This window comes from Panthera uncia, chromosome B1 (assembly GCF_023721935.1).
Source record: "Panthera uncia isolate 11264 chromosome B1, Puncia_PCG_1.0, whole genome shotgun sequence".
Classification (NCBI taxonomy): domain Eukaryota; kingdom Metazoa; phylum Chordata; class Mammalia; order Carnivora; family Felidae; genus Panthera; species Panthera uncia.
In genome coordinates this window covers 54,053,940-54,076,298 of record NC_064811.1, presented here as the reverse complement: position 1 = coordinate 54,076,298, position 22,359 = coordinate 54,053,940, and the positions used below count along the sequence as shown (strand labels likewise).

At 36.2% G+C, this 22,359-nt stretch overlaps 1 protein-coding gene and 1 long non-coding RNA gene across 3 annotated transcripts in view; one reads left to right on the top strand and one right to left on the bottom strand.

Moving 5' to 3' along the window:
- Positions 1 to 2,722: 2,722 nt before the first annotated feature.
- GNRHR (gonadotropin releasing hormone receptor) overlaps positions 2,723 to 22,359 on the top strand; it is a 21,398-nt gene continuing 1,761 nt past the window's right edge. Inside the window, exons 1-2 of one of the 2 annotated variants that reach the window (XM_049630558.1) lie at positions 2,723 to 3,241; positions 20,893 to 21,112. In XM_049630558.1, coding sequence (XP_049486515.1) covers positions 2,723 to 3,241; positions 20,893 to 21,112 — 739 coding nt within the window. The remainder of the gene's footprint in view (positions 3,242 to 20,892; positions 21,113 to 22,359) is intronic. The other variant, XM_049630559.1, reaches the window with a different exon arrangement.
- LOC125922778 (uncharacterized) overlaps positions 20,844 to 22,359 on the bottom strand; it is a 20,035-nt gene continuing 18,519 nt past the window's right edge. Inside the window, exon 2 of the long non-coding RNA XR_007457782.1 lies at positions 20,844 to 21,056. This is a non-coding gene — a long non-coding RNA (uncharacterized LOC125922778). The remainder of the gene's footprint in view (positions 21,057 to 22,359) is intronic.

Below are 22,359 nucleotides of genomic sequence, written 5' to 3'. Positions count from 1 at the left end.
TGCTTCAGTATAATCAGATTTTACCATTAACATTTTTCCTTTCTTCTTTTTGTTTCTGGCCCACATATAATAGCTTTTCTGGTTTGTAAAAATGATTACCTTGTTTTGTTTGATTTCAGGCATATAGCCCTGCTCAGATTAACTGACATGATGTATATGCAAAGCCTTTTGAGTTCTTCAGGAAAATAAAATCTTATAATGAACCTAGTATAACTTATATAGCAGGTACAAACTTTATGGTCATAAATCTCGGATGTAAAAAAAAATACCTTTCTTTATCTATATAAACATAATTTCACCATTTCCCTTAAACTCCTTAACAGCTCAAGACTCAAATAGTACTTCAATCTATTGTGAAGTTCTAGGTTAAAACACTATTCTTTTTAATGTTATAAACATTTTATGTTTATAATACAGTTTAATTTATTTGGAAGTTCTAGTGGGAATTATTGTTTTTCTTTAACTTTTTGGTTTTATTTATTGATTTTTATTTATAGAAAATCATGAATCATGAATCATCATTGATTCATCATTCAAGCCCCGTGTTGAGCTCTGCACTGACAATGCAGAGCCTGCTTGGAATTCTCTCTCCCTCTCTGCACCTGCTCCCTCCCTCTCTGCACCTGCTCCACTTGTGCTCTCTCTCTCTCTCTCTCTCTCTCTGTCAAAATAAATAAAATGTTTTAAAAAAGCATTAAAAATATAGTAAACAGCATTGTTGTGACAGTGAAAGCCAAAAAAAACTTATGGTAACTGACTTGCACAATTTGAAAGGCTATATGGTGTGAAAAATGTTAAATTTGCAGTTTTGACAGTTTCTACATATCAGGAATCTTGAAAACAATTTCCTAAATATCATCTAAGTGTTATACAGGAAAAGGGTTGTGCGAAAGAGCAAGTTTTCAATGCTGAGACTGGCTTGTTTTACAAGGATGTTGGCAAAGGAACCTATTTAATGCAAATGGTGCTTTAGCTCACAGGAACCTAACCCTACACTTTTGTTAGGAGCAAGTGTTCAGTATTTGCCAATTCAGTGCTGGTGGCAACTTTATAGAGCTACCACAAATAATAAGAGTCAAGTCTATATTTATGCTCTTTTTTGTGTTTTAAAATACATGGGATATGTTTTTCCAAAAGGTGTACTTCTCATAATTTATGACTCATCTATTCCTCCCACTAATTATTTAGAAAGGGTCCATTTCAGAACCAAACTACTCCACTGGAAAATATTTCCAGTCCCTTCAGAAAGTCACTTAGGAAGCCAGATTCCATGCCCTGCACTATACTATTTCATTCAAGGCTAGAAGTAGTGAGAGAAAGCGAGTAATTCTGCCATGTAGTGACAGCCAAGAGGGAGCCGAGATACACAACTGTTCTAAGTCCCTCTAGATCCTGGAGGCAGTCAGTGCAGAGGGAATCTGAAGAGACACCTAAGACATATCCAACACTCTTACTTATTCTTCTGTAGCAGCAAATAAGCTCCTTCAGGGCCCAGATGATGCCACGTGCATGTTTTATCACCTGCAAAGGCTAAGAGCATATACAGCAGGCATTTAGTAACTACTTATTAAATAAATGAATATAAGACACAAAAAACAAATCTATGAACCAACAAGAATGGACCATCTAAGTCAAAAGACTCACCTATATGCTTAACATTCCTGCTTTAGCTGCCACAAAAGCAAACTAGTTGACATAAGTTGAATCAACCTAGTGATTTAATAAATTCCAGTGTAAGTCATATCAGTATTGGTAAATAACATCATCAAGCACTCATCATGAAAGGTAAAGCAGCAACACAGAGATTGTTTCGAAGTGGCCCCAATTGGAAATGATCAGATAACATATATATAAAGGAATTTAAGCAACTATTCATATTATATATAAACACAGATAAATGTGGTTACAGCATTTATACAGTATTCTCTCCAATATCTATCTATGCTATGAATAATGTGCAATAATGGAAAGTAGAGTATTTAAACAATTATAAAAGCAAGGCAATAATTTTAAAAATTAATGATTTTTACCCAACCTAAGCATGGATAGTCTGACCATTGGGATTGATTGATAAATTTGAATGCAGACTAATTTATATTAGATCAAATTAATTCTGTTAAGGTATTAATTTGACATTTTGTGCAGGATGGCTTTAAATGAACATATTTGTCTAGTGTTTCATGTACAGCAGTGTGTGATTGAAAAAGAAAACCAATGCTTTTGAGAAAAGAATTAACTTATTAAAACAACAGATTTGAACTGGATTGAGTTCTTTTTTAGTATTTTTCATTTTCATCTTGTATCTCTTGGACAGAACAATAACACTTAATAGTTTTTAGAAAATCTCCTTATTAAAGTCATGTGGATAACGGCATGAATGGATTTTAAATTCAGAATTAAGCTTCAAGTGTCCTTCTCTACTTAGGAAAAATGTTGTGAAAACCAGGCCATCTGCTGAGGTACTACAGTTACATTTGGCCCTCACAATGTGTTTGACATGTTCTGTTTTAGCACTGTGTTGGATTATTAGCCCACAAAACAAGTTCACCTTGATCTTTTACATTAAATATAAACTAGCTCAGGGACGAAATTTGACATAAATCTAAATCTGTGACGTTTCCATCTAAAGAAGGCAGAAATAAAACAGGGCTTTGGGCTAGATTACAATAAAACATCAGAAGTGCCAGAAACACAAGTCTTGAAGCTCTATCAGTCAGGAGGTATGGCAAGTGCCCCTCCTGAACAGAATCAGAATCACTGCTCAGCCATAAACAACAGCATCCCACTGATGCAGGGCAACCTCCCCACACTGACATTATCTGGAAAGATCCGAGTGACGGTTACTTTCTTCCTTTTTCTACTCTCTACAACTTTTAACGCTTCTTTCTTGTTGAAACTTCAGAAGTGGACTCAGAAGAAAGAGAAAGGAAAAAAGCTTTCAAGAATGAAGATGCTTTTAAAACATCTGACCTTAGCCAACCTGTTGGAGACTCTGCTTGTCATGCCACTAGATGGGATGTGGAATATTACAGTTCAATGGTATGCTGGAGAGCTCCTCTGCAAAGTGCTCAGCTATCTGAAGCTTTTCTCCATGTATGCCCCAGCTTTCATGATGGTGGTGATCAGCCTGGACCGCTCCCTGGCCATCACGAGGCCTCTAGCTGTGAAAAGCAATGGCAAGCTCGGACAGTCCATGATTGGCTTGGCATGGCTCCTCAGTAGTATCCTTGCTGGACCACAGGTAAACCATTATCATGAACTTGTTTGGATATGGCAATCACAGATTTCCTATCTAATCTTGAGTATTGTATTGTATTATTGTATGTCAAAGGCAGTATTGTATTGTCTTTGAGAGTTTGGATTCTGGAAATTCAAGAGCAAAGTTTAATCCTGGCAGTTACCTTGGGCAAATTTTTAGCTTCTCTGGGTTTCAGTTCCTTCATTTATAAAATGGAGGTAATGCCTATATTATGCAACTTTTGTAAAGATAAGAAGAACAATGTATTAAAGTGTCTAGCATAATCTCTGGTACATAGTAAATGCTCCTCAAAAAATGTGGCTATTGTCCAATTGGACCTCAACCCCATCTTATTCTTTCCTCTAGTTCTTCTTTTGCTCTGTTTGATATGGTAAATGGAGAGAATATTTAGGAACTATGGAATTTGCATAGGTAGAAAGTATTTATAATTTGTCTTATTTGGGATTTCTTGAGTGGAAACTAATCTGTTTCTGTCGCAACTTAGAACTATTGTCAGCTAGTAGGTTGTTCTGGAGTTTGCAGCCGGGTGGGACTGAATAAAGAGGAAAAGTGGGAAACCCTGGACTTCTGAAATCTGAATATTTCTCTGAGATTGACTTGAGCTTTTCTGGAAAAAGTTTAGACAATAACAGGCTGTTAGCAAAATCAGGTACAGGTAGATATTGTTCCAGATTGTCCTCATCTGAGGCAACCTGGTTAATTGGCCTGTAGAATTTGCCTTTTTTTCAGCAGTCATATCTCTGAAGAAAAGGACACAGTCTTACAAATAGCAAAGATTCCCTAATAACAGATGAGTAAATTGTCTCTATGCTTGTAAATGTATCATATGATGATGAACCCAGGGTACAAGGATGTGTCAAGAAGTGGCATCAAGGTTGACCAGGATGTTCCCAAAATCTGCCACTACAAATGGAATTTATGTAGACATTCTAAATGGGCCAGGTGCTTTAAAAAAACAAAAATAAGAAACATAAAACAACAACAAAAATCCTGCCATGCAAAACTCATTAAATACAGTTAAAACACTAAAAAGTTGGGCCACCAAATTTTCACCACCAATTCCTCACTTAACTAATATTTCATGGATATTAGATCAATTTAGTTGGGGTGTGTTTTATGGCAGGAGGAATGGGAAAAACTAAAGTACTCTGATGTTCCTGGAGAAAGGCATATGAAGATTCTCATGGTGACTGAATATACAAGAATGGGTATAGTAAATACGTCTCTTGAAATGAGACTATTTAGATAAGGCTATGGTTTAAGTTTTCCATTTTGTTTCTTTAAAGTAAGAGTGTTGCCTATTTATTCTTTTTCTTAGGAAAGATAAACAAGTAAGTTTCTTCACACTGAGCATGATACTGATGGTTTCAAGGAAACCACCCCCCAATAAAATGTAATTCAGTTGTGGAGACAATACTTTTATAAAACTAATACAACCATATACTTAACATTTATAAAACCTAGTACCAGTGTAAGAAGGAGAAATGAGTAAGAGTTGAAATGGTGAAGGAATGATTTAAGAAAAAAGTAGGATAAGCTGGGTTTTTTCAGATGAATGGTATTTAGATAGAAAAAAAAGTCAAAGATCACATATATTTTTCAGGAAAGGTTGAAATGTGTGATTAATTTTCACAGGACACTTGTCTGGCTGAAGTGAAAGATTGAGAGGTGGCACCAGCAAGATATCAGATTTGGTGGTTGCTCCCTTGTCTTCTAGTTCTCGTGTACTATTTGTCATAAAACATCATGATCATGCATTTGCTCGTCTTTGTCATTAAGGAATACATTCTTAAACGGTGGAGACTCTGTTGTGTTCAACTTCATTAAAATTCACTGTACATAATAGGACAACTAGCAGAAATAGAAACTTTAAATGTTCAGATGATCTAATTTCTCTGCAGATCAAATAAATCCTTCACTTTTTCCTTTAAAAACAAATTGGCTTCATTCATTTAAATGAATGAATGAAGGGTATAATGGACCTATATTATAGAAGACATTGATAACCAGGGGAAATTCTGAAATTAATGTGGGAGCCACATATCCTTTGTGAGTCCTATGCAAGAAATAAAATGATTTTTTAACAAAAATATTTTAGGAAAATTTTCATAGACCCAAATAATTGTGAGAAACAGAGAAACCTTTTCTGAATTTTCTGGCAATGAAATGATTAGGTTGGTGGCTAGGGTGGTCTCAGAGAGCATGGATTTTAAGAGGGACATTTCAAACAAAAAACAAAGTTTGGCAACAAATTGGATTTAGGGAGTTGATAAAGAGAACAGTATAAACTAAAGCTCTAATATTTTTAGCCAAGGAGTTTTAACAGTGAAACCATTGAAATAGGCAGGTAGGTTGAGAACAGAAGTGTCTGCCTGTTTGTTTCTCTGTTTGTTTGAAGGGGGAGGGAAGGCAAACTGTGAAAAAAGCTGAAAACATTTGCTTTAGGACATGATGATATCAGTATAAGATCTTTGGAGAAGTATAGCCGTTTGGAAAGTAGCTGGTAAGTTAGGATACTGATGAAAGTCTGAAGAAGCAGAAATAGGTCAAATTGTGATAATAACTGAAATGCAAATTAACAATTTCAACCTTCTCTAAGCACTGTCCCAGAGGGTATAATAAAAATATTGATTTATTAATTCAATTATCTTCATCTAAGTATGTCACAGCAATAATAGAAAGATAGTGCCAAATACTTATCTGTCTTGATATAGTAAAAAGAAATTATGAAATTAAGTTTGAATTGTTTCAGATTTTCATGTAATAGCCTGACCTCAAATACATCACTCTTCCTGAGAGATTTGTGTGAATATGGGCCACAGAAAATGATGGTATTCTTTTATTTGGTAAAACACATAATTCATCCTTTCAGCAACAGATTATATTTGTAAAGCACTTTGCTGAAGCTTCCTGAAAAACCTCACTCTGTGCAGCACATAACAGCCATGTTACTACCACTACCCCGCGTATCAGAGAACACACAAAGAGAATCTTTGAAAGCAATGGCGTGCACACCTTTCTGGCAGTAAGAAATGCATACTACATTGGGACTTTGTCTGTTCCTCACACACTTATAACTGGGAAAATTTTTCATAAAATATTCAACACCATTCCACTTCATTTTTTTTTTTTAATTTACTTATTTTGAGAGAGAGAACATGAGTCAGGAAGGGGCAGAAAGAGAGAGGGAGAGAGATAATCCCAAGCAGACTTCGCACTGTCAGCACACAGCCCCATGCAGGGCTCAATCCCACAAACTGTTCAGATCATGACCTGAGCCCAAATACAGTCAACCACTCAACTGACTGAGCGCCCCTCCATTTCATTATTTACTGTTTCATTATTTACTGTTGATTGCCACTGACTGATGGGTACAATCTGCAGTTCAAAAACAACTGGTTTAAAGGGATTCATTGACTTTCTCAATGTCACTTGACCTGTTGGACTCACGTCTTTGTATTAAGTCCGGCTTTTCTTTTTATTATAGCTCTCTCTCTCTGCTGTCTCTCTGAATAAAAGAGGTTTTAATCCCATGACTAATGTTACACATGTTTAATGGGGAAGATGAAAGACTGAAAGGCCTTTTTACTTCTAGACTATGGCACATAGTAAACTTCACCATGCTCTATGGATAAGCCCACTGACAAAGGTGCATCCTGTAACGGCTAATTTACATTGAAAGGATGAATTTAATCATCATCCTCTGGTTTACATATTGATTGTCTATTGCTTGAGAAATTCTGTGATGGTCTGGGGATATATTTTCAGAAGTTCCAGCATAGCATAGCTCAACTTTCAAACTTTTTCCTAGTAATGGAATTATTTTTTAAAAAAGCAAAATTCTAAGGGTGCCTGGTGGCTCAGTTGGTTGAGCGTCCAACTCTTGATTTAGGCTCAGGTCATGATCTCACTGTTCGTGAGATTGAGCCCCACATTGAGCGTGGTGCTGACAGCACAGAACCTCCTTGGGATTTTCTGTCCCTCTCTCTCTGCCCCTCTCCCTCTCACACTCGTTCTCTCTCTCTAAAAATAAATAAGTAAACTTAAAAAAAAAAAAGCAAAATTCTATCTGGAGCTCCAATGAAACATACAAGTGGAGCTGTTCTTGCTAAAGAGAGGTAAGGGAAGCCAATCTTCTGCTTGACCATTTACTAGCCCTGCTCATGGTCTCTAAAGACCTTAGATTTCCCTGAAACAAAGCTTGGAAGAAAATAGAATAGTAGAAATGGCATGAATATTGGATTTTAACAAAGTTGGTTTCAAATCTCAATGCTGTCTCTTACCATCTCTGTGGTTCTGAGAAAATTACTGTAACTAAGTTTAAAAGCATAATTATGAAGAATAAATTATAAAGATACATAAAATCATCTAGTACAAGACTTAATTTTTAAACACTCTGATAATGTTCATTCCTTCCTCTCCTCCTGCTTTCATTCCTTTGTTCATAAAGAGTTTTTAAAGTCAGGAGATAAAATAATAGGGAAATACGTGTATGAAAATTAAATGATCCTTTAAGAGACAGCAAAGAGAATTGGCTTACATAAAGATTATTTCCAATTTCTCAAAACTATAACATTCATTCTGACTGATAAGTAAGTTTAGCCAATGTACTCCCTAGTCACCAGGCTATCCTGCTCATTCTGAAAGCTATATATGCTGATGCATAATAGTTCTAGTCTTAAAGGTATCATTTGTAACAGTCAAATAAGAAAGGAAGGAAGGAAGGAAGGGAGGAGGAAGGTAGGAAGGAAGAAGGCAGGCAGGCAAGGAGGGAGGCAAGGAGGGAAGGAAGAGGGAGAAAAGAAAAAGGAAAGGAAGGGAAAAGAAGAGAAGGAACAAACATGACCTGAAAGGCAATCTGCTTTAAGACTATGTGTGGTTAGGTTCGTAAGCGCATGTTGAGGATAAAACATTTCCTGAATTAGATGTGTCCATATCTAATAAAAAATCACATGCTTTCCAATGACAGTCATTTACCACCACAAGTGTTACAGAGTAGCAGATTATTTGCAGAAGTTCATACCACTAGCTTATCCATGTTAATATGGAGCATACATTTGGACACATTTTTAAATTCTAACATTAACCCAGGTCAGAAGGCATGATATATGAGACATCCTTTTGGTCTTTGGTGTAAAGATACATGGCTGGGGGTGCCTGGGTGGCTCAGTCAGTTGAGCATCCAACTTCAGCTCAGGTCATGATCTTGCAGTTCATGAGTTCGGGCCTCACATCGGACTCACTGTTGTCAGAGCAGAACCTGCTAAGGATCCTCTGTCCCGGTCCTCTCTCTGTCCCTCCCTGTCTGTGCTCTCTCAAAAATAAATGAACATTAAATATATATATATATATATATATTTTTATATATATAGTATAAATTTATATAAATTTATATATAAATATAAATATTAAATTTTATATATAAATTTATATAAAATTATATAAATGTATATTTATGTATGTGTATATATATGTATACACATATATATACATATATGTGTATATATATATACATATATATATATACATATATATGTATATATATATATGACCTGAAGATGTGTAGAGGCTTGCCTTGACACACAGAATGCACTTGACAGGAATGGAATGTGTTTCTGAACTTGACAAGGAGCTTAAATTCAATAAACACTTGTCACACGTGTACAATATGCCAAGAACTATACTGGAACATAGTAGTAGCATACTAAATACATAAATAACAACAATAATGATGATGATGATAAGTGTTAGTTATTGAAGACATAAATATGTGCCGGGAAATACGCTAAATCCTTTTGCATGCATTATTTCCTGTAAGGCTCCCAACAACTCTCTATATTGGATACAATTATCTTTTTTTTCATTCATAAAGAAACTAAGGTTAAGAATGTTATATACAACGCCCAAGATTACTGTCTAGTAAGTGTGGGTGTCAGTACATCCAGTTAACTCCATACCCAGAGCTTTTAAATACTACAGTATATCACACCATGCAATGTTGTCTATTTCCTTTGTTCCTGTAGGATGCTGGAGAAGGATATGGCAGGAAAGTCTTAAGTTGAGAATAGATGCTTAAGAGCTATAAGGAAATAATATATGGTATACATTTACAAATATATAAATAAATAAATATATGAATACACATTTATAAGTTGTGTGCCCTGAAATTTTTTTCATAATAATGTTTATAACTCATATAGTGCTGTGTGCCAGGCATTATTAGAAATGCTTGGCAAGTATTAAATCATTTAATTGTCTTGACAGCCCCTATAGGTAAATACTATTAACATCCCTGTTTTATAGATGAGGAAACTGAATGAAGTACATTATCTAAAAACAATTACCTCTTGGGGCTTCCCAGGTGGCTCAGTTGGTTAAGCGTCTGACACTTCCTTTCGGCTCAGGTCATGATCTCACTGTTCACAGTTTCGAGCCCCATGTCGTGCTCTTTGCTGACAGAGTGAAGCCTACTTAGGACTCTCTCTCTCTCTCCCTCTCTCTCTGCACCTCCTCTGCTTGCTCATGCTCTCTTTCTCTCAAAATAAATAAACATTTAAAAATAGTAATAAAGATAATTACCTCCGGAAAAGATTAGACAATAACGTAATTAGGCTGGGATAAGGTGAGGGTTAAAAATAATACTCTAAGAAGCATATGCAAATGACTGTAAAGAAGGAAAACATACTTCTCTCATTTATGGCAAAATAAAGCAACTACTGATGAGAACTGAGGTCAGGTATGAGAAAGGAGAAACAAAGAAATTAAAGAAATATAATCCAAAGACAAAAAAAAAAAAAAACCCAACAACCCACGAACTAAAGTAGATCCCTATACTAATCATTCAAATGAACATGACCTTGGAGCACAAAATAAACTGAACCTAGGCTAAAACAATTTATGGGAAAGTAAGATTCTGAGTTACCATAACACTCTACCATATCACTCTTTTAGCACTTATCACAGTTTACCTAGTACGTACAACAGGTGTCACAACCATGCTATTATCTCCCCTACCAAATTTTAAATTCTCTGATAACAGGATATATCTGGTTCATCTTTTATGACAGAGAGCACCTAGAGTAGTTTTTGAACAAGGAGTTGCTTTAAAAATAAGCATTTATTAAACGAAGATGATAACTATCAGCTCAAATCATAGTACTTTATTTCAAAGTCAGATTAAATTTCCTTATAACTTGCAGCCCAGTGACAAATACTTGAGGCAGGCACAATATACCTTTTCTCCAGGAACTCCTTACTGTCTTTAAGTTAATGCTTTGCTAGAGGGAAAAACAACCTTAGCTTGAGGATAGCTAGGCCTCCAGTGTCCTGTGAGTTTTCTTTAGCATATGAAAATCTCTTTTGAGAGGGAGGGAACCATAAGAGACTCTTAAAAACTGAGAACAAACTGAGGGTTGATGGCTGGTGGGAGGGAGGGGAGGGTGGGTGATGGGTATTGAGGAGGGCACCTGCTGGGATGAGCACTGGGTGTTGTATGGAAACCAATTTGACAATAAATTTCATATTTAAAAAAAAAAAAGAAAGAAAATCCCTTTGGAAACACACTCCTTTGACTTTACCTTCCCCAACTCCCAAGTACATAATCAGTCTCTCCTCAGGGTCCAGGCACCTCTTCCACCCAGAGGACCTGTCCTAGTGCTTTAATAAATCATCTTTTTGCACCAGGGGAAAAAAAAGCCATTTTATTGAAAGTTTTATCATATTAACTTAAAAAGATGAAATATTAAAGTGAAAATGTGGCCTAGTGCAGGGAAGAAAGTCAAACTCGGATCATCTGGGTCCAAGTATGATCAGGAAGTTGTGGAGGGAAGTACCTAAGGTTTTAAAGAAATACTAGATTCTCAAGTTCTTTGTAAAGTAACTCTTCCAAAGACTCATAACATCTGTTGGGTCAAATTCAGAACTGAACTTTAAATTTAAAGTCAGTCTGCAAAGAAGTATGGAAAACTTAAATGGTTACTTTGTGATATGGAAAAATATCTGGATTATAAAATAGAATTAGTTGAATACATGTTTGAGTTTCTGAGCTTTAAATTTGATGATATGATCATTGTGCACCCTCTAGTGGATTAATTTAACAATACTATTTTGCCCTTGAAAAAAGATCTGAAACTGAAAATCAACATTTTAATTACAAATAAAAGATAGAGCATTATATTTTATATTATTTTACTTATATTTTATTTAGAGTTTATTATATTTACATTATATTAAATTTCTCTACTCTACAAGCAAAGAAAGGAAATATAGGCTTGTTGTGTTTTTTTAAAAGCATACTCCTCTACCACTCCATCACCCCAAAAAGGAAACAAATCCTGGGCCTGTGGAATTAATTAAGTTAATTGGATTTATTAATTCAATTAAAGACTTTAAAAAATAAGTACTGTCCCTCAATTGCTTAAAATTTTAAAAATCCTGTAACGTTTTTGTTTGAATTTATTTGCTATTAGTTTTAAAATGCTTGGTCACTCTTATATTTTCATTTTAATAATGTGTCATGGTAAGATGAAGTTTCCCAGTGGAGAAGCTTGGAAATGACTAGGTAAGAAGTTCACTTGATAAATGGGGAAAATTTCAGTGTATATTCATTAGTATGTGTTTTTGAAAAGTACTTGGCAACATTTCTTTATTCTTTCTTATTTCAAATTTTTAAATTCTAGATAGTTAACATATGGTAAATTGGTTTCAGGTGTACAATTTAGTAATGCATCACTTACATATAACACCCCATGCTCATCCCAACAAGTGCCCTCCTTAATATCCATCACCCATCTAACCCATTCCCCACCCACCTTTCACCATCAACCCTCAGTCTGTTCTCTTATGGTTTCCTTTCCTCTCTTTTTTTCCCTTTCCCTATCTTTACCTGTTTTGTTTCTTAAATTCCACATGTGAGTGAAATCATATGGGATTTGTCTTTGACTGACTTATTTCACTTAGCATAATACACTCCAGCTCCATATATGTTGTTGCAAATGGCAAGATTTCATTCTTTTTGATGACTGAATAATATCCCATTATATATATATACCACCTCTTCTTTATACATTCATCGATTGATGGGCATTTGGATTCTTTCCATAGTTTGGCTATTGTTTTTTTGTTGTTGTTTTATTTTATTTTATTTTATTTTATTTTATTTTATTTTTATGTTATGTTATGTTATGTTATGTTATGTTATGTTATGTTACTTTATTTTACTTGTTTCAGGGAGAGCATAGTCAGGGAAGAGGGGCAGAGGGGGAGAGAGAGAGACAAAATCTTAAGTAGGCTCTACACTTAGCATGTAGCCTGATTCAGAACTCAACCCACAACCCTGGGCCGTGACCTGAGCTGAAATCAACTGACTGAGCCACCCAGGCACCACCATAGTTTGGTTATTATTGATAATGCTGCTATAAACCTAAGGTGATATGCCCCCTCAATCAGTATTTTTGTATCCTTTGGGTAAACACCAGTGTAATTGCTGGCTTGTAAGTACTTCTATTTTTAACTTTTTAGGAACCTCAATACTGTTTTCTACAGTGGCTGCACCAGTTTGCATTCCCACAAACGGGGCAAGGGGGTTCCCCTTTCTCTGCTTCCTTGCCAGTATCTGTTTCCTGAGTTGCTAACATTAACCATTCTGACAGGTGTGAGGTGGTATCTCATTGTGATTTTGATTTGTATTGCCTTGATGATGAGTGATGTTGAGCATCTTTTCATGTGGATGTTAGCCATCTGTATATCTTTGGAAAAATGTCTGTTTATGGCTCTGCCCGTTTCTTAACTGAACTATTTGGTTTTGGGTGTTGAGTTTCATAAATACTTTATAAATTTTGGATACTAACCCTTTATCAGATATGTCATTTGCAAATATCTTCTCCTATTCTGTAGGCTGCCTTTAAGTTTTGTTGACTGTTCCTTTCGCTGTGCAGAAGCTTTTTATCTTGATTAAATCCCAATAGTTTATTTTTGCTTTTGTTTCCCTTGCCTCCAGTGACATGTCTAGTAAGAAGTTGCTACAGCTGATGTCAAAGAGGTTGCTACCTATGTTCTGTAGGATTTGGCTTCCTGTCTCACATTTAGGTCTTTCATCCATTTTGAATTTATTTTTCTGTTTGGTATAAAAAGTCGTCTGGTTTCATTGTTCTGTATATTGCTGTCCAGTTTTGCCACCATCATTTGTTGAAGAGGCTGTCTTTTTTCCATTGGATATTCTTCCCTGCTTTGTTAAAGATTAGTTGACCATATAGTTGTGGGTCCATTTCTGGGTTTTCTGTTCTGTTCCATTGATCCATGTGTCTGTGTGCCAATACCATACTATCTGGTGATTGCAGCTTTGTAATATAACTGGACATCTGAAATTGTAATACTTCCAGCTTTGCTTTGCCTTTTCAAGATTCCTTTGGCTATTTGGGGTCTTTTGTTTTTCCATACAAATTTTACAATCGTTTGTTCTAGTTCTGTGAAAAATGCTGGTGGTATTTTGATAGGAGTTGCATTAAATGTGTAGATTTCTCGGGGTAGTATAGACTTTTTAACAATATTTCTTCTTCCAATCCATGAGCATGGAATATTTTTCCATTTCTTTGTGTTATCTTCAATTTCTTCCAGAAGTATTCCATAACTTTCAGTGTGCAGACATTTTACGTCGGCTAGGTTTATTCCTATCTGTCTTATGGTTTTTGGTTCAATTATAAATGAGATCAATTCTTTGATTTCTCTTTCTCCTGCTTCATTATTGACATATAGAAATGCAACAGATTTCTGTATGTTGATTTTCTATTCTACAACTTTGCTAAATTCACATATCAGTTCTAGTAATTTTCGGTGGAGTTTTTCAGTTTTTCTACATAGAGTAGCATGTTGTCTATGAATAGTGAAAGGTTGGTTTCTTCCTTGCCAATTTGAATGTTTTTTATTTCTTTTTGTTGTCTGATTGATGAGGCAAGACTACCATTACTATGGTAAATAACATTGGTGAGAGTGGACATCCTTGTCTTGTTAATGACTGTAGAGGAAAAGCACTGTTTTTTCCCATTGAGGATGATATTAGCTATGGGTTTTTCATACATGGCCTTTATGATGTTGAGGTATGTTCCTCTATCCCTACTTTGTTGAGGGTTTTTATGAATAATAGATGTTGTATTTTGTCAAATGCTTTTTCTGCATCTATTGAGAGGATCATATGGTTCTTGTCCTTTCTTTTATTAGTGTGATGCATCACATTGATGTGCAAATATTAAACCACACCTGCAGCCCAGAAATGAATCCCTCTTGATCATGGTAAATAATTCCTTTCATGTACTGTTGGATTTGATTTATGAGTATCTTGTTGAGAATTTTTGCATCTATGTTCATCAGAGATATTGGCCTTTGGTGGGGTCTTTGTCTGGTTTTGGAATCAAGGTAATACTTGCCTTATAGAATGAGTTTGGAAGTTTCTTTCTATTTCTTTTTTTTTTTTTTTTTTTTTTTTTTTTTTTGGTGGGGGGAACAGTTTGAGAAGAATAGATATTAACTCTTCTTTAAATGTTTGGTAGAATTCCCCTGGGAAGCCATCTGGCCCTGGATTTTTGTTTGTTGGGAGATTTTTGATTACTGATTTAATTTCTTAACTAGTTACAAGTCTGTTCAGTTTTTTTTATTCCTTCCTGTTTGTTTTGGTAGTTTGTATGTTTCCAGGAATTTATCCACTTCTTCCAGATTGCCCAGTTCGTTGACATAAAATTTTTCCTAATATTCTCTTATAATTGTTTGATTTCTATGGTGTTGGTTATGATCTCTTCTCTTTCATTTGTGATTTTATTTATTTGGGTCCTTTCTCTTTTCTTTTTGGTAAGTCTGGCTGGAGATGTATCAATTTTATTAATTTATTCAAAGAACCAGCTCTTAGTTTCATTGATCTCTTCTGCTGTTTTTGTTTGTTTCCACATCATTTATTTCTGCTCTAAGCTTTATTATTTCCCTTCCTTTTCTGGCTTTAGACTTTATTTGCTGTTCCTTTTCTAGCTCCTTTAGGTGTAAGGTTAGCTTGTGTATTTGAAACTTTTCTTGCTTCTTAAGGTAGGCCTGTATTGGTATACACTTCTCTTTTGACTACCTTTGCTACATCCCAAAGATTTTGAACTGTCATATTTTCATTTTCATTTTTCTCCATATATTTGTTTTATTTCTTCTTTAATTTCCTAGTTAACCCATTTGTTCTTTAGTAGGATATTCTTTAATCTCCATGTATTTGTGGTCTTTCCAGATTTTTTCTTGTGGCTGACTTCAAGTTTCATAGCATGGTGGTCTTCAAATATGCATGGTATGAGCTCAGTCTTTTTGTACTTGTTAAGGCCTGATTTGTGACCCAGTATGTGATGTATTCTGTACAATGTTCCATGTGAACTCAAAAAGGTGAATATTCTGCTGTGTTAGGATGAAATGTTCTGAATATATCTGTTAAGTCCATCTGGTCTAGTGTGTCATCAAAGCCATTTTTTCCTTGTTGTTCTGCTTAGATGATCTGTCCATTGTTGTAAATGGGGTGTTTAAAGTCCCTTCCTATTACTGTATTATTATCAATGAATTTCTTTATGTTTGTTATTAATTGATTTATACCTTTGGGTTCTCCCAAATTGGGAGTATAAATATTTAGATCTTATTAGATATATTCTTAGATATTATTCTTAGATCTTCTGGTTGGATAGATCCTTTACTTATGATATAGTGTCCTTCTTCATCACTTGTTACAATCTTTGGTTTAAAATCTAGTTTGTCTGATATAAGTATGGCTACTCTGGCTTTCTTTTGATGTCCATTAGCACGATAAATTGTTCTCCATCCTCTCACTTTCAACCTGCAGGTGTTTTTAGGTCTAAAATGAGTCTCTTGTAGGCAGCACAGCAATGGGTCTTATTTTTTTATCCATTCTGTTACCATATGTCTTTTGATTGGAGCATTTAGTCATTTTTACATTCAGAGTGATTATTGATAGATATGAATTTAGTGTCATTGTATTACCTGTAAAGTCACTGTTTCTGGAGATTTTCTCTGTTCCTTCTAATGTTTGGTGTTATTGGTCTTTCTTTCCCACTCAAAGAGTCCCCTTTAATATTTCTTGCAGGGTTGGTTTAGTGATCACAAACTCTTAGTTTTTGTTTGTCTAGGAAATTCTTTATCATTCCTCCTATTCTGAATGACAGTCTTGTTGGATAATGCATTGATGGCTGAATATTTTTCCCATTCGGCACATTGAATATATCATGCCACTCCCACTGCCCTGCCAAGTTTCTGTGGAGAGATCTGCTGCAAAACTTATTTGTCTTCCCTTGTAGGTTAATGACTTTTTTCCCTTCCTACTTTCAGGATTATTTCCTTATCTGTGTATGTTGCAAAGTTTACTACTATGTTTTACTGTTGGTCTCCTTTTGTTGATTTTGATGGGGGTTCTCTATGCCTTCTGGATTTCAATGTCTGTTTCCTTCCCCAGATTAGGGAAGTTTTCAGCTATAATTTACTCAAATAAACCCTCTGCCCCTTTTCCCCTCCTTCTTCTAGGACTCCTATGATACAAATATTATTATGCTTTATGGAGGCACTGAGTTCCCTAAGTCTATATTCATGATCCAATATTTTTCTCTCCTGCTTCTTTTCAACTTCATTCTTTTCCCTAATTTCATCTTCTATATCACTTATTCTTTCCTTAGCTTCTTCCATCCTTGTTGTCATTATACTGATCAGTTTTGCATCTCAGTTACAACATTTTTTATTTTAGCTTGACTGGTTTTAATTTTCATCTCTGCAATAAGGGAATCCCTAGTGTCTTCTATACTTTTCTCAAGCTGAGGTAGTATCCTTATGATTGTTGTTTTAAATTCTAGTTCAGGCATATTACTTACATCTGTTTTGGTTAGATCCCTGGCTGCGACCTCTTCTTGTTCTTTCTTTTGGGATGAACTTTCCCATCTTAGCATTTGCCTAGATCTCTGTCTTCTGTTGTTAGGAAAGACCGTTACGTTTCCTGCTTCTGAGTATAATGGCTATATTAAGAAGAGGTTATATACTGTCCAGGGCCTGGCACTTCAGAAAGTTTTTTTGGTGTATGCTGTGTGCACCCTGCTGTAGTGTCTTGGCTGCTTTTTCCCCTCAGATCAGTCCTCTGCAGAGTTTCTTCTTACCTGCAGTGGGGAGTGTTTGGACCTTATCCTGATGTGGCAAGTTTTAACCAGTTGGTTTTGGTCTGCTTGTTAGAAAAGCCAAGATCCTGTTCCCCCTAGAGCTAAAGCGTTGCATCACTCTATGGTCAGTAGATTTGGTGCATATGGAGGGTGAGGGGCTTGTGCTGGTCTTCTGGGGGAGGGGCCTGCTGCACTGGTTCTCAGGCTGACTTGCCCTCGTAGAGGTGCACCTGCAGGGCACAGTGGGGCAGGGTTGATGTAAGCAGCTTCAGCCTCCACTGGGAGTGCTGTGTTGCTCACTGAAATCTGTCTGTGCTGATGGGCGGGTGAAAATGGTGCCACCTCACTCTCTTGTCCCAGGAAAGGGGAGTTCACACATATCTCTTTTCAGCAAGCCCTCACGTAAGTGTGAACAATCTCTACTCTTGTGTTCCAGGCTTCCATCAGAACCCTGCCTTCACCTTGTCTGTGTCTGAGCTATCTGGTTCAGTGCTCCTGTGTTTTAGCTCAGGCATGTGGCTGGGTTTCCAAACTCTAAAATTTAGGGACATGCACTGATCTTTTAGGGAAAGTTCTCACTGCACTGTGGTTGGTGCCAGTTTGTCCCAGAAAAGAAGTCACACAACCATGCAGGGTCTCAGAGTTTATGATAAAACACAGCCAAAAACTGACTTCCAGGTTAGCTGTCCTCAGCAGGCGCCTCGCTGCTATGCTAATTACTGGGACCTCTCAATGGTGCCACCATTTCTTTTGTCCTCCGAGAGGCAGTGCCACCTCTCCCAAATACACTCCAATAAGGGGAAATGTCTTTCTCAGTGCAACCCAAAGGATCCTCAAAGCACACTGTCTGCTCCTGGGCCTCTGTCCTCCTTCCCCACAGGAGCATCGCTAAGCCTGCCAGGCATGATTCCAGCAATGGTGCAGACTTCTAAAACTTCAGACTTTGAGTTCTGCTGCTTGTAAAAACTTACAATAATCAGCCCCTTTCATTTTCCCAGTGAATGCTTTTGGGGAAGTGTTTTTCTTGTGCAATCCCCTGTATGCTGCTTTCTCTCTCTCCCCTCTCTCTGTGATCAGGGCTCCCTCCCCTCTACAGCACCTACAATTCATTTCTGCCCCAACAACTCTCCACAGTTCCTATCTTCCACTATGTGGCCATTTTTCTCCCTCTAGATGTGCAGATTGTCTCTCAGTCCTCAGACCAGTTACTTGTGTGTTCAGAATGATTTTATATTTATCTGGCTGTGTTCAAGGAATGAGGCAAGCATAGGGTCCCCCTACTACTCTGTCATCTTTGCAACGTTTCTTTAATGGTTGATTCATTTGTGTTTTAAAAACAACAACAAAATAATTTCACACTTAGAGAAAGGTTGCAAGAATCATAGTTTTCTGGAATACCTTTCCCTTAATTTCCCCAAATATTAACATTTTACTACATTACTTATTTGCTTTGTTTCCTATAAATTTTTTCTAAATTGTTTAAAAGTAAATTCAGATATGATGTCCCTTTTGATACTTCAGTGTTGTTTTTTTGTTTTGTTTTGTTTTTTCTGGCACATACCCACAGTACAAGTATCAAACAAAAATCAGGAAATTAACACTGAAAAAATACTATTCTAATCTATATAACTTATTCATACCTGAGCAACTGTCCCAAAAATGTTCCTTTTAACAAAAAAGAATCCAAGGTTATAATCCAAGATTGCAAAGAAGTGATGGTTAGTACCTGTCAATGCATTATATAAGGAAGCAGATGTTGTCAGTTGGTCCCATTATTGGCTATGTTAATTTATTTGGTTATCTACTGTAAAGTTATTAATTTTACTCTTTATAAGAAAAGCGGTCTTGCAGGTAAATACTTCAAGATGATGTTAATACCCTGCTTTCTTCAAATTTCATCCATGTTTTTACCATCCATTGATGATGCTTGCCTGAATCAATTATTAGCATTTGGTAATCACTACCTTCATTATTCCTTATACATTTATTATTTGGCTTTCTACAGTATCAAAGAGCTTTTTTCCCCCTCCCCATTTATTTGTAGTCATTCTTTTGTAATTACTATCAGCAAGAATTCATGGATTCTTCCTTTATTTTATTGTTAATCATTCCTTTTATCAGGGTTTTTGTTGTTGTTGTTTTGTTTGGTTTGGTTTATTTATTTATTTTTGGTTTTGTTTTCAATGCTTAAACTGTCCCAGATTTGACCAATGGGAGTACTTTCAAGCTGGCTCCCGAGCTCTTTTTGACATGCTCCATTATTCTTTTAGTACTTCTTGGCTTCATGGCACAAACTGTTCCAAGCACATATTCAGTTTGTCAGCCTTGGGCTCACTCACCTCTCCAATGAACTCCGTCTGGTTCCTTTTGGTAGAGAATGGTATTTAGAAAACAAGATCTGGGTACTAGAGTGCTGGATGTGCTTATTGCTACTGGGATATCATTTTTCCTAGGCTCCCAGAAGACAGAGCTAGAAAATAAATACACACACACACATGCACATAAATATACAGAGATTTTCCTTACTCTTTTTTTGCAGCTGTATAGCACTCTGTTGTGTGATCCACCACAGTTTATTCAACTACTGTTCCATGAATTGGTATTTATGTTATTTTTAATGTTTTTTCAATTACAAACAATGCATCAATGAATAACTTTCTGCCTATGTATTTTCATATAACAGAGGTGGGAGTGTATCTTCAGGGTAAAATCCTGGATGTCAGATTGCTGGGTCAAAGGTAAATTCAGATATAGTTATGCTAGCTATTGCTAAATTCTTCTCCCTAGTGGTTGTGCCAATTTGCATTCCTACTAGCAATGTGGGAGAGTCTATATTTTCTTACAACCTGCCCATGAAAGTATGTTATTTTTAATTTTTGCCAATCCTTATAGTGAAAAATGCCATGTCACTGTAGCCTTAATAGGCATTTTTCTTCACACAAGTGAGGTTGAACATCTTTTCACGTCCTTAAGGGCCACTGTTACATCTTTTGTAAATGGTCTATTCATGTCTTTGACCATTTGAATGGGGTTTTCTGTTTCAAAAAATAAAATTTAAATATGTATTTGGGGAGCACATTCTAACTGCTAGATACAGCTTTAGCTGCTACAGTTATGATGGACAAAATCACTTCCAAAAGGTTTACTCAGCATAATTGCATCTGAAATTGAAATACAACAATGTTTAAATCCTTGGTTGCTGATCATTCTGCTAGGTTGAAATAGTTTCCAAAAAATCCAAAATCCTATAGATCCATTCACATTACCCAAACATATTTTAAGTAAAGATCCACTTTACAGCTTCTCATTGAAGTGACAAAAGGATTACATCAAGGAGCTTAGTCATTGCTTTGGGCAACGTGTTAGAAGACCTGGAGAATACAGAAGGAAAAAGCTTTCAAGAAAACATGCAAATACTGTTTGAAAGAAAGTAACACCATCTTTTAATTGTTTTCTTTTCTCATACAGTTATATATCTTCCGGATGATCCACTTAGCAGACAGCTCTGGGCAGACAGATGGTTTCTCTCAATGTGTCACACACTGCAGTTTTCCACAATGGTGGCATCAGGCCTTTTATAACTTTTTCACCTTCAGCTGCCTCTTCATCATCCCTCTTCTCATCATGTTAATCTGCAATGCAAAAATCATCTTCACCCTGACACAGGTCCTTCATCAAGATCCCCACAGTATGTATTCCTTAGACTCAATGTTAATTGTGGGCAAACAGGTTTCAAACAGCAATATTCAAAGCAGAGTGACATGCACTATGTGCCAGACACTGTTCTAAGCAGTTTACATACATTAGCTCAGTTACTATTCATACTCACCCTATGAGGTAATACTTTTATTATACTTTTACTATCCCTAATTTACAGATGAGGTCATTTGGTATCTCCCAATGTTCTAAATTTGTACCATGAAATTAAGAATGAAAGAACAACTACATTAGTTTACCCAGTATAAGCATTGGCAAATTGCTCCTGCTGGGTCACTATAACACCATACCAAACACCTGATTTCTATAATATTGCAAAGTATACCTCGTTAAATGGTAGCCAAGAGAATCGTTAAAGTTCAGCTGTTCTGTTTCATACTCAAATCCCCTATTCCACACAACATAACTGGGCTTGTGTTGTGTGTGTGTGTGTGTGTGTGTGTGTGTGTACATTGGTGTGTGAAATACTGTTGTAACTGACACTTTTATCTGAATTTTCACAGCTGTGGTTGTGCCTTTTTTGCTTCAGTAATCTGGTACATTCCCAAAAACTAAAATTTATGAATTTGCAAAGTAAACATGGCTATGTCATCATAACATCCAGAAGACATGTTATCAGTGACATAATGTGTAAGTTATACCTGGTACAACTTAATAGGAAAATCATCTTAATTACTGTAGTGTGATTACTCTCAGCATATTTTTTTCTAAAGGAAATAATTATGGTGATGCTCTATAATAGAAACTTGGGCAGTTCCCAGCACAAAATGATATTTGATTCTTATTAAAAAGTATACTGCAGGGGCGCCTGGGTGGCGCAGTCGGTTAAGCGTCCGACTTCAGCCAGGTCAGGATCTCGCGGTCCGTGAGTTCGAGCCCCGCGTCGGGCTCTGGGCTGATGGCTCGGAGCCTGGAGCCTGTTTCCGATTCTGTGTCTCCCTCTCTCTCTGCCCCTCCCCCATTCATGCTCTGTCTCTCTCTGTCCCAAAAAAAAAAAAAAAAAAAAAAGTATACTGCAAAAACAACAAAAACAATTTGCCTTCAAAATCTTATCCTAGAGAAATTCAGTTCTATAAGGGATATCTAAGGACGCATAGAGAATAAGAAGATAGATCCCAAATAGGGCTGAATCTGAAGAAACGTGAGGTAGGCAGAAGCAGAAAAACAAAACAGCAGAGGCAAAGGGCAATAGTTAAATATTATTAACATAGATTTAGT